Below are 12,406 nucleotides of genomic sequence, written 5' to 3'. Positions count from 1 at the left end.
CCCTGAGGCAGCTCTGTGCCTCAGGGAGATTGCTGCGCGAAAGAGCGCAGGCCCCGACTCTCCATCCCCCACCCCAACAGGTAGTGCTGAGCACGACTGGTGCGTGTTATGCTGGACGGGCCTTACTTGGCCCGCCGCGTAAAATGGCATCATGCAGCCAATCACAGCTGGCGATTGATTCCATGCCTGCCCCCGCCCAGCCCGCCCGCCAGAGAAAAAATTCTCCTCTAGGGGAAGAGTAGGGCCAGTTAGGGGCCATAGAGGTAATGCATGTGTGGACCCGGAAGACGTGAGAGCAGTCCTCAATGAATACTTCGCATCGATCTTCACAATGGCAAAGGACGGTGCAGATATAGACATCAAGGTTGAGGACTGTGAAATATTAGAGGAAATTAACATAGAGAGAGGAAGTACTAGCAGGTTTAGCAGGATAAGGCCACAGGCCCAGATGAGATGCATCCCAGGCTGTTGTGGGAGGCAAGGGGAGAGATATTAGGGGCCCTGGCAGTAATTTTCAAATCCTCTCTGGCCACAGGTGAGGTGCCAGAGGGCTGGAGAACTGCTAGCATTGTCCCATTATTAAAAAAATGGAGGAAGGGATAGACCAGGAAATTACAGGCCAGTCAATCTAACCTTGGTGGTGGGGAAGTTACTAGAAAGAATTCTGAGGGACAGAATATATCTGCACTTGGAGAGACATGGATTAATCAGCGATGATCAGCATGGATTTGTTAAGGGAAGGTCGTGTTTGACAAATTTGATCAAATTTTTTGAGTAGGTAACCAGGAGTGTTGATGAGGGTAATGCATTTGATGTGGTCTACATGGACTGTAGCAAGGCCTTTGATAAGGTCCCTCATGGCAGACTGGTCAAGAAAGTAAGAGCCCATGGGATCCAAGGCAAAGTGGCATGTTGGATCCAAAATTGGCTGAGAGGCATGAAGCAGAGGGTGATGGTAGAGGGATGTTTCTGTGACTGGAAGTCTGTTTCCAGTGAGGTTCTGCAGGGCTCGGTGCTGGGGCCCTTGCTGTTTGTGCTGTACATAAATGATTTGGACTTAAATGTAGGGGGTACGGTCAAGAAGTTCGCAGATGACATAAAAATTGGTAGGGTGGTAAATAGTGAGGAGGATAGCCATAAACTGCAGGAGAATACCAATGGACTAGTCAGGTGTGCAGAGCAGTGGCAAATAGAATTCAACCCAGAAACGGGTAAGGTAATGCACTTAGGGAGGGCTAACAAGGCAAGGGATTACACTATGAATGGTAGGACCCTGGAAAGTACTGAAGATCAGAGTGACCTTGGTGTACACATCCACAGATCCCTGAAGGTGGCAGGGCAAGTAGATAGGGTGGTTAAGAAGGCATATGGGATACTTGCCTTTGTTAACCAAGGCATAGAATACAAGTGCAGGGAGGTTATGCTGGAACTGTATAAAACACTGGTTAGGCCACTACTGGAGTACTGCATGCAGTTCTGGTCACCACATTATAGGAAGGATGTGATTGCACTGGAGAGGATGCAGAGGAGATTTACCAGGATGCTGCCTGGACTGGAGGGTCTGAGCTATGAGGAAAGATTGGATAGGCTGGGGTTGTTTTCCACGCAGCAACAAAGGTTGAGAGGGGACCTGATAGAGGTGTATAAGATTATGAGGGGCATAAATGGGGTGGATAGGGAGGCACTTTTTCCATGAGTAGAGGGGTCAATAACCAGTGGGCATGGATTTTAGGTAAGAGGTAGAAGGTTAAGAGAAGAGTTGAGGAGAAATTTTTTCACCCAGAGGGTGGTGGGAGTCTAGAACTCACTGCCTGAAAAGGTGGTTGAGTCAGAAACTCTCGTAACATTTAAGAAGTATTTAGATATTCACTTGCATTGCCATAGCCTCCAGGGCTATGGGCCATGCGCTGGAAAATGGGATTAGTGTAGTCAGGTCTTTGTTGACTGGTGTGGACACGATGGGCCAAATGGCCTCCTTCTGTGCTGTAGATGTCTATGAGTCTGCTGTCCACTTAGAGATTTCCCCACATCTAACCTCTTTAATAACATGGTGAATCTAATGACCAAAAGCACTTTTGGAGTTTCAGCAAGCTAAACAATATAATGGGGCTATTTGCAGTCATCAGGTATGGGCATATGTTGTTAATTAGTTTCAATGAATTATGCACTCATGATTTTGACACCCAATGCTATTATGTCTGTTTTCATACCTGTAGGTTTTACACCAACATTAAATAATGTTCAAAATCATGAAGCCTTTGGATAGAATAACTAAGAAGTAACTGTTTCCTATGAAAGATGGTCAGTAAACAGAGGACACAGTTTAGGTGATTGGCATCATTGTCATTGTCATTGATGAGCTGAGGAGAATTTTTTTGCAATAATCTGAAATGCACTATCTCAAAGGTTGGTGGAAGCAGATTCAGTAATAAGTTTCAAAAGGGAATTGGATAAATACTTGAAGGGGAAAATTGGGAGGGCTATGGGGAAAGATCAGAAGAGTCTTTTCAGCAGTCATATACGACTCGAAATGTTAACTCTGTTTCTCTCTCCACAAATATTGCCATGCCTGCTGAGTATTTCCAACATTTATTTTTAAGATTTCCAGCATCCGTAGTATATTGCTTTTATTGGAGTGCTAACTTAACTGGCACATTCAGTCCATCAACTTTCTAAGAGATTCATGCATATGATCTCCCTGACAAACAACAGGTCCATCTGAAAACTGAAGATAAATCTTGTGCTTGCAACCCCAAGCAATACAAGTCCTTTCAGTAATGTTAAAATACAGTAGTTGTCCACCTTCATATGAAGTTTGAAATGATTTGACTGAAACTGGCTGAAAACAGATTGAGAGAGCAGTTAATAAAGCATACAGTATCCTGGGTATTATTAATAGGGGCATAGAGTACAAGAGCAAGGAGGTTATGTTGAATTTGCATAAGTCACTAGTTCAGCCTCAGCTGGAGTATTGCATCCAGTTCTGGGTGCCGCATTTTAGGATGGATGTGAAGACATTAGAGAGGGTACAGAACAGATTCACGGGAATGGTTCCAGGGATGAGGAACTTAGTTAGGGAGATAGCTTAGAGAAGTTAGGACTGTCTTCTTTATAGAAAAGAAGGTTTGAGAGGAGATTTGATAGAGATATTCAAAATCATGAGAGGTCTGGACAGAGTAGATACGGAAAAACTGTTCCCACTTGTGAAAGGATCATAAATGAGAGGGCACAGATTTAAAGTAATTAGTAAAAGCAAAAGTACTATAAGGAGAAGCATTTTTACACACAAGAGTGGTCAGGGTTTGGAATGCACTGCCTGAGAGTGTGGTGGAGGCAGGTTCTATTGAAGCATTCAAAAGGGAATTAGACAGAAATGGGAGAATGAGCAGGGTTACAGGGGAGAAGACAGGGGAATGGTACACAGTGAGTTGTTCATTTGCAGAGCTGATGCAGACACAATGGACCAAATAGCCTCCTTCTGCACCGTTACATTCCTGTGATTCTGTGAAAGATCACACAGGCTTGTGTTAATTCCATTCAGGCATATTTCAACTGGGGCCATTTAAGGAAAAAAAACTTTGGTTCCCTTACACATTCTCTTGCCCCTTCCATGTCATGACACTGATGTCACTGTCAACATTCCCAATACTTTCCTTAATTCTGCCTTTGACATCTTTGTCCCTTCTAAGTCAGTCTCCCATTCTGCTGTTTTCCTTAAAATATTCACATCTCTGTGCCCTCTGATCATCCACAATGAAATCTTTGTATTATTCCAGTATCATCCTGAAACTTAAGGACAATGAGATCCTCTTCCAGATAAGCAATCGCCCTTGCAGACATCCAATCCAAGCCCCTCCATCCTCACCTTCACACCAAGCGCAAGCAACATAAGGACATATTTTCCTGATGAGTTATGATTGTCTCTGCAGCTACCATCTACAATCCATTTGCCCCATGTCCTGCACCCACCTTCCTGCCCTTTCCACTACCAATTTTGACCTTATATTGCATTACATTTGTCCTCTGCAGACCTGACCAGGTTTATTTTCTCTCTAAAGCCCATCTTTTGCACTTTTAGTACCCTCCACACCCAAATGCTGAATATTTGACTACTTCCCTTGACAAATGCTTACCAACATCACTAATGGCTTCCCTTGCACTGATCCATTTTTTTCACTTCAAAATCACCATTAAGCAGTAAAAATCATCCCTAACCCCACTTTCTTTTTTTTTAAACCCCCTGCCATCAGCAAATACTTGAACAATTGTGCTGTCCAAATGCATCCCTCCCAAAATTCTCCCTTCAAATCCTTATAATCTAGTACTGCCTGCACAAGGCTGCCACTGACAATTCTATTTTTTCCACATTATATGGAGAACCTGGTCCAGTTTTTATATGTATGCTTGCTATTTCAGCCCGTTGACTCCACCACCACCACCTTGTTGTTGGATCTGCATCTGATCTCAAATCATAAGGTCCAGATCAGTCTCCAACTGAACACTGGGAAAGCCAAAGCTATTTTATTAGGCTCCTGATAGACTTTGCATATACTTGCCCCTTCCTTGCTGTTCTATGCACTTACTCAGTGTCCTGTCCAACCCAGAAAAGACGTTTAAATCTTATACATAATCATCACAAAGACTGCTTATTTCAACTTTGCAACATGCCCTCATTCCTATCTCTATCTTCATTAAAGCCATTATCCACACAAGACTTGACTTCTCAAACTACCCTCCAAAATGGTCTCTGACAATTTATCCAAAACGGTCACCCACATCCTGTCCCACACCTGTTCATCCACAATCCTGCCATCTCTTACCTTGCTGCCCCCCAATGCAGCAAATTCAAAATCCTTGCCTTCAACTACAAACATCTCCATAGCCTCGCCTCAGCCTACTTTTGCAACATGCCCTATTCATTGTTTCTAGATTACAAGGCTTTGCTGCTTTTCCTTCTGTCAGCAAACTGAGGGATTTTCCTACTACAGTTTGTAAATCCTTTGTACCAAGGGAGATTACTATACTATTCAACTTTAATACTGAGCTTCAAGCATGGACTCAATTGACCATGGAAGGAGTGCAACACTGATTCACCAGAACCTTATCATGCCTCCAGGGATCGATTGCATAACTTAAGCTTGTATTCACTGCAGTATAGAAGGATAAGGAGTGATTTGATTGAGCTTTGTAGGGTTTTTTTAAGAGGGAATTGATAGGGTAAATAGAAATCTTTCCACTGTTGGAAGAGTCTAGGACAAGGGGGCGTATCCCTAAAAATCAGAGCCAAACCATTAAGGAGATAAATTAGGAAATTATTCTTCACACAAAGGGTAGTAGAAGTGTAGAACTCACTCCCACAAAATGCAGTAAATGCTAGCTCAATTAATAATTTTAGATCTGGGATTGATGGATTTTCACTAGCCAAGATATAAAAGGATATGGAGCCAAGGCAGGTGGATGGAGTTAGGATACAGATGGCTATGATCTCATTGAATGGTGGAACAGGCTCAAGGGGCTAGATATCTACTCCCATTCCAATATTCTTCTAACGGCAAATCCAGAAGATCATCTGTGCTGTTCCAGGGTGAACCTTCCTGTGGAACATTGGACAGTCACAATCCAGTTCCTCAATGAGGACCCACTCACAGGACTAAATAGACCACAGACTGGCATCAACAGACAATCTCATCCAGATAGATGTTAAAGATAGTTGTTATAAATAGAAATTTTACTATGTTTCAATATAAATATTCTTTTGAAGTTAGGGACTGCTAAAGGTAGTTGAAACATGATGAGGATCTGTGGATTTTCATTTATATTTCATAAGTTAACTGGCCAGATAACTCTTAAGCAACTAAATAACGCTTAAAAAGAAATGGCGGAAATCTGATGAAGCGTCCCACCCAGCACATGAGCCTGTCTCTTTGAAATACAAATGTTTTGCACTTCCAGCATTTTAATTTTATCTTGCCAAATTAAAGTTAGATATGGCATAAATGAGTTTAAGGACAGTTCCTTTGGTGAAATAAAACATTTTGCCATCAATTGGGAACTTTTACTGAGCTTCCAATATTGTAAAGCCACATTTCCGTAATGCAATTATTCATTAAAATGAAATATTCTCTTTTATTTTGATGAAATCAAGTCAGTTATCAGCAGTAATATCAACAAGATACAATTTCTAGCCCATTTGATCTTCATAATGTAGTCAAGTTAAATAGATTAAATTATTTAGATTTGCTACATTTTAAATATGCACTACATTGACACAGATTGTAAAAGGATTCTTACAGTATCATGAGTAAATGCCATCCCCCATGCTGTTTTCCATTATGAAATTATTTCTATAAAACAGAGAGGGTGTCAATGTATTTGATACTTTGCATCTGGCATGTTGCATGTTTGATGTAAAGAATGAAATAATAGTTAATTCAGAATACTGACAATTCAGATCTTGATAAACGCGAAAACCCACCTAAAATGTTTATGACAAAAATAAAATTATTGTGCACAGTAGTGGCCATGATTCAGAGAGCAAGCTTTGCACCACTGAATTCAATGTCTTCAGATTAATGATTGTGAGCTACTGCAATGTTAAAGTTATTTGATAAGAAAACATCTGGTAAACAAAATGATCCAATTACACATAGTCATTTAGAAATCAGTATGAAAAATATAAAGATTAAATTATAGGGTCTGCTGCTACATTGTACTTTATCCCACATTTCCCATCTGGAAGTTTTAATGCCACTTACCGGGAAAAACAAATGTTATTTTACTATTTATACAATGCCAATATGAACTTTAAAAATGCGAACCCTCTGCCAAGCCAGCCACAATACAGCCATTAATACAAACCTGAAATACAAGGCAAAGTCTCTTAATCTTACTGTTACTTGACAAATGGGTTAACGCACCACTTTCTTTTTGATTTCCCATACTGAAAACTAACTAATTGAATATAATTTTTTCTACTAAATGATTTTTAAATAAAAGGACTTACTGTATAACAGGCAGACTGGGAAGTCTGGAACAGTTCTTTAAAAATGATGCCCCTTTTACAGTTTAAATAAACCAGGCTGACAAAGCTGCACATGTTTTTGGCATTCCTTTGCCAATCCTGGAACACAGCCAAAGTTTCAGCTACATTCCACATGTTCACTTCCCAGCTTCTATGAGACTGCTTCTTAAACATGGACCTTGATATCAGTTTGGATGGAAGCCTCTTGTTCTCTCTTTTTTCTCAGTTTAAGAAAAGTTTTTCACTGAGCAAATAAAAAATGAGCTCATTGGCATGGACAACTGACTTCAGACAATATCCAAAAGTTGTAAATTTGTACGTTATTATGAAAAAGACTGCTTTAAGGTCACATTTCACAAGCTCACAAAAAGAAGACAGACTCTTTTTGGCTCAGTATTGTTCATCACAGAGCTTTTCAGGTCTAACCTATGTATGCAGAATCCACCATGTCGGTCTGCACCAGGCTCTAAACACAAATGTAGTGCTTTGTTCCCTGTACTTAAAATGAACAAATATCAAGTTTTCAAATGCTGACTTCAAACAGAGTTTTAGAAATCAAATATGAAATGAAATACAATTCTCAGTTCACTAATTTGAAACAGTCCTTTTTTAAAAAGCGAAAGTAATCTCAAAGCATAAATTCCAGGCTCAACTGGAAAACATTTTGTTTAAAGTTCTTGGAAGGCAAAAGTGTTGCACGGTAAAGAGATGCAAATGCAGTGTATATTCCACAATGCAGCTCAAAGGATCAGGAACCAAGGTTGCAACTGGAAATCTTATAGGATGTAGGATAATCCAATGTACTAATTTGTGCTTCTCCTTCTCCCCCAACCCATGCAGCAGTAACATTTCATAACTGTTTTGTTTCCCGCTAACTTAATACCAAAAGCAATTATAATACCATTAAAATAACACCATGCACCTTAAGATTCTACATGACTATCTTTGTTACTTCTTCATTGATCTGCTCGGAACATTGCTTACATAAAAAGTCAAATTTTTGTTCTATTGTTATTTTAAGTAAACCAACCAGTTTAATGAAGCAGTTAAACGCCAAGGTTCTGATGACATCCATTAAGTACTTAAACTTGCTTTCATGGTTTATAACATCATAAATGCTCAAACAAATCAGGGAAATAAGAGTAAGGAGCAGAAATAAGCAAGAAAGTGAAATTTCCCAAGAATTAAAAGGCAATTTACTTTTTTATTCTCATCGGCTTGCTCCCCTTCCTGCCTCTTCATGTCCACCTTGTCGAGCCCCATCAGAATCTTATATGTTTCAATGAATTCACCTCCCATCCTTCTAAAGTCCAGAGATTATAGGCCCAGTTTACTCAGCCACTCATCATAGGGCAACCCTCTCACCCAAGTGACCAATCTAGTGGACATTCGCTATGCTGCCTCCAATGCAAGTATATGCTTGCATATATTATACACAGAACTCCACGTGTAAGACCTCCACAGCTAAACTGAACACAGATTGGGGATTGAACTGGTGACTTTCTTGGAGTTTTCAGTTATAAATAGGTGCTTATATTGAAAGAAAATAATCAGGAGAGGATGTTAATAAAGAACAGAAAATGATGCAAGCATTAAAATAACACTTTTTAAGGTAGTAGGACTGAGTATAATAGGTTTTGAAATTCCACATTTTAATTTGCAGCAATTCCCATGAATTTGAACACCCTCAAATATTACAGTACAGCAATGCCCAATTGACAGATTTGAAATATACAGTACTATTCCCAGAATTCAAAGTCTTTTTTGCCAAAATAGTTACTTCACCAGGCACTATCTTTTTTGTTTTAACCCCTTTTAGTTATTTTCCTCCACCCTTTAGGTTCCACCTAAGTTTATGACATTCCATAATTGAGCACCACTGCACTTTTCAGCATGTGAAACAATGAAGTGTCTTGGAAGATAAATATCCAAAAGGTAGAAAACTGCTGACAAAGGGCCAACAGGTTGTTCAGTTAAAATAACTGCAACAGTAATATGGAAACATAATCTGATAATTAATTCGTCACAGGCCTCCATCTTACACAATTTCTTGGCTGTCAGTTTATAGTGTATACTGACCACTCTTCTTCTGCTATTTTCCCCTTCTCAGACTTTGAGTTGAATTGTTCAGTTCTGTAATTGTCATAAGCAAGTGAGGTTTGATGCAGCAAGGAGGCTGCACTATTAATCTTTTATAGCTGAGCAGCCATAGGTGCTGTCATGGCCAGTCAGCTGGTAAGCCAGAATTTTCCAATGCTGAAAATAGAAAACACTAATACTTTGTAAAAGTTTGAAATGATTACTAAACAAGGCCATGATAATATTCAGAATTTATTGTCCATTCAGTGCTGGGGTACATTGATCTCCATGCACCAGCAACATCTCAGTCTAGTAGGTCTCCTAAAGCAAGCTACCACAATGTAATTAACTCAACACCACACTGAGAAACAATAGACGAGTATAAGGGCGGCACAACCTTCTTGTGCGCTGAGTGATTAGTCTTTGTTTTCCTATGAGTAGTAGTGCCAGAATCTATATTTTAAAAAACTACCATTGCACTAAAACTAAACAGCAGATAGAAACAACAGACTCAACAAGTTGAACCTCCAACTTCAATTTCATGAGGGTGGTTATCCATGAGTACCAGCAGTATTCACTCATTATCCAAATTCTGTTAAAAATGTCTTTCTGCCACTCTGCTCTCCTAAAGCTGCTAGTTCACAGTGACATAGACTGTATTTCATGGGCTACCCTCTGTTACTGGAGTGGGTGTACCTTAGGTATTGTCTAGACAATGGGTATTAAGGGGCTGTTCAATCTGGGGTGGCTGTGTGGCAGGGGGTGGGGGGGGGGGTGGAGAGATGGGGGAGTGATGCGGGGAAAGAAGGGACTTACAAACATAGTTTGGTAACAAGAAACTTTTCAGGAGTTGTCAATGGAGAGTCAAGGTGATTTCTCCCCCCGCCCCCAACCAACCATTCCAGAAATAAGGAGGCTATTTGCACTGCAGTTATAGCCAGATCTCCTAAGGAGATTAAAAGCTGTTTTAAAGTTGCTTGTCCAATTCATACAAAAAATTCTTAGTCACATCACAATGTGGTGTGACAGTGAAATAGTAATCTTAGTTTTACTGATACACACTATATAGACACACAAAATAAATACAAATTATAGCTAAATCACAGTGTGTCACAAACAGGTTACTGCCTGCCATATAATCTCCATCACACTGCGGCAAACTCTTGCTACAAGTGAGTAATCCGTTTGCACTGCTCTGACCAAGCCTCTCTGGACCTTCAGGATCATGCAGGAAGGACTGGCGCTCTAAATCTTGCTCCCTCCCAATCAGGAAGCATCTAAACTTCATTGTTCTGGCCAAATTGAAACTTGAAGCCACGGTGGAAATCATGCATGTGTTCCACTCCTCCATTCACTGTGGCAATAGATTAATGTATCGATTAGCTTGAAGGAGGAACATATCTGTTGACAATTACTGTCCAGTGTTCAACGCTCTATACAAACGGGTCGGCTAAACGCTAACATCTAATAATAGTGTAATTTAAATCATGGTGTTATTTCTGTAATTCCATGATCTGACCTGTAAAGTGGCCCAAGCAGAGGTCCGTAAATCGCGATGTGCTGGTATGTGAATACGTCCAAGTGATGCAGCTCCCAGTGGTATCGCGCACACACTCACGGCATGTTTGTCATTAAGGGAGTGGGTTGTTGTGGAAACCGGATCCCTTGTACTTATTATTTCAGTACAAAACTTCCATCTCCCTTTATCCCCCAGGAAAGACGCGCTCTAGCGAGGACAAACCTTCCTCCAGCCATCTGACTTGTTCAGTACTCTCTCACCAAAGATATCATGGTCAAAGGGAACAGTAATGTGTGATATTCCCCATCAAATTTTACACCGATTTCAAATTAAATTCAACACTGAAAATTAACATGTTAAAATCAATTTCCTTCTAATTTAGAACAAACCAAGGACGACCTTTGATGAACAGCTTCCAAATGCTGGATCCACGCAGCCGATGTTGCAAAAAAGCGAATGCACTGTTTTGCTTTCTTCCCGGTGTGTGTGTGTATGTGTGAGCAACCCTTACCTTGGAGATGATCAGCGGCTCCCCATGTTCAAGACCACCTTTCAGCGTGAATCCCCAGGGAGCGCCTCCCTGGAGAAACACTTCCACAGTCACTGAGTTGTGTCTCCCTTTCTGTTTCTCGGCTCTTGCTCTGTACACGCTCGGCTGCATAATTCCCCCTCTTGCTACACTCAGATAAAACACTCCGATAAATAAGCTCCGAAATGCAATATTTTTTTTACAATGAAACCTGCCCGAGAGCAAAAACAAAATCTAGATCGCCGCCTGGCCGATCTGTTTCTCTGCAGAACCAGCGTTTGGACTGGTGCACTTCACTCAACACCATTCCTTCAAGCACTTCAGCATCATCTCAATGGCAGACTCCAAGATGCTCGCAGGCATTTCCACAATGTGTTCCTCTCCCTCTTTAATTTGGCAAAATAAATGCACCGAAGACTCCTTTAAAATGCCACGAGGGTTTTAAAAAATCCACAGAATTATGACAAACTTGGAAAAGCAGCGGCTGGCCCGCAGCAACTTTTTCACTTGATTATCTTCTCTCCATCCGATTCACATTTACCATTACAATGGGGCTTCTGGAGAGAGAAGTCGCTTTCCAGCCACCGCTCCCGGCTCCTGACGGTCTCCAGCCTTTCTGTCAAAAAAAGAGGGGGTGTATTCCAGTCACCTGAGGCTTTTTTTTTTCTTCTTTCACCAACCCCTTCCCTTCCCCAGCAAGTATCACTGGTTAGAACACGGCACAGGGAGTTGGGTAGGGGTGCAGCTTTTGGCAGGTCGCTGGAAGTTAGATTTGTGGAGCAAGAGGAGCGGGCACTGGGCGTACATGCTGGAGTCAGTGTGCCCCTGTCTCTGGCCGGCTGATGGGGCAGAGCCTGTGCTCACTCAGCTGGACCGCCTCCCACTGCCACTTTTTTTCCCGCAGCTGCCAACAGCGCCTCCTCCCACTTTGCTCTCCTCTCCCACTATCTGCTCTGTGGGCTTTCTCTGCTGCTGCTGCTACTGCAGCTTCTCTCCCGCTCGATCGCCGCTGCAGCGCCTCTCCCGCTCTCTCCCCCTCCGCCCCGTGCCCGGCTCGCGCGCCCATCCACACTGACCAGGAAGTTTGGACCCACACCACCCGCATGCGCTCTTGCAGCCTGGGTCTGTGCTGCATGGCCTCAGGGGGCGCTGTCAGTCAAAGGCACTACCCCAGGAGGAGAGCCGAGGCAATGAATGCTGCTGCATGTGCCTGCGTCCAAGCCTTCGCCACTGAACAGTAACGGCTTTACATCGTTCA

General features: G+C 41.7%; 1 protein-coding gene across 1 annotated transcript in view; it reads right to left on the bottom strand.

Annotated features, from left to right (window-relative positions):
• The window catches only part of shroom3 (shroom family member 3), a 469,510-nt gene extending 457,351 nt beyond the window's left edge, over nt 1-12,159 (bottom strand). The window contains exon 1 of the mRNA XM_078544271.1: nt 11,131-12,159. Within this exon, the coding sequence (XP_078400397.1) occupies nt 11,131-11,280 (150 nt within the window). The 5' untranslated portion in view covers nt 11,281-12,159. The remainder of the gene's footprint in view (nt 1-11,130) is intronic.
• Between the last annotated feature and the right edge of the window lie 247 nt (nt 12,160-12,406).

This window comes from Cetorhinus maximus, chromosome 1 (assembly GCF_964194155.1).
Source record: "Cetorhinus maximus chromosome 1, sCetMax3.hap1.1, whole genome shotgun sequence".
Classification (NCBI taxonomy): Eukaryota; Metazoa; Chordata; class Chondrichthyes; order Lamniformes; family Cetorhinidae; genus Cetorhinus; species Cetorhinus maximus.
The sequence above is the reverse complement of the archived record's forward strand: the minus strand, read 5'-3'. Positions and strand labels throughout refer to the sequence as shown.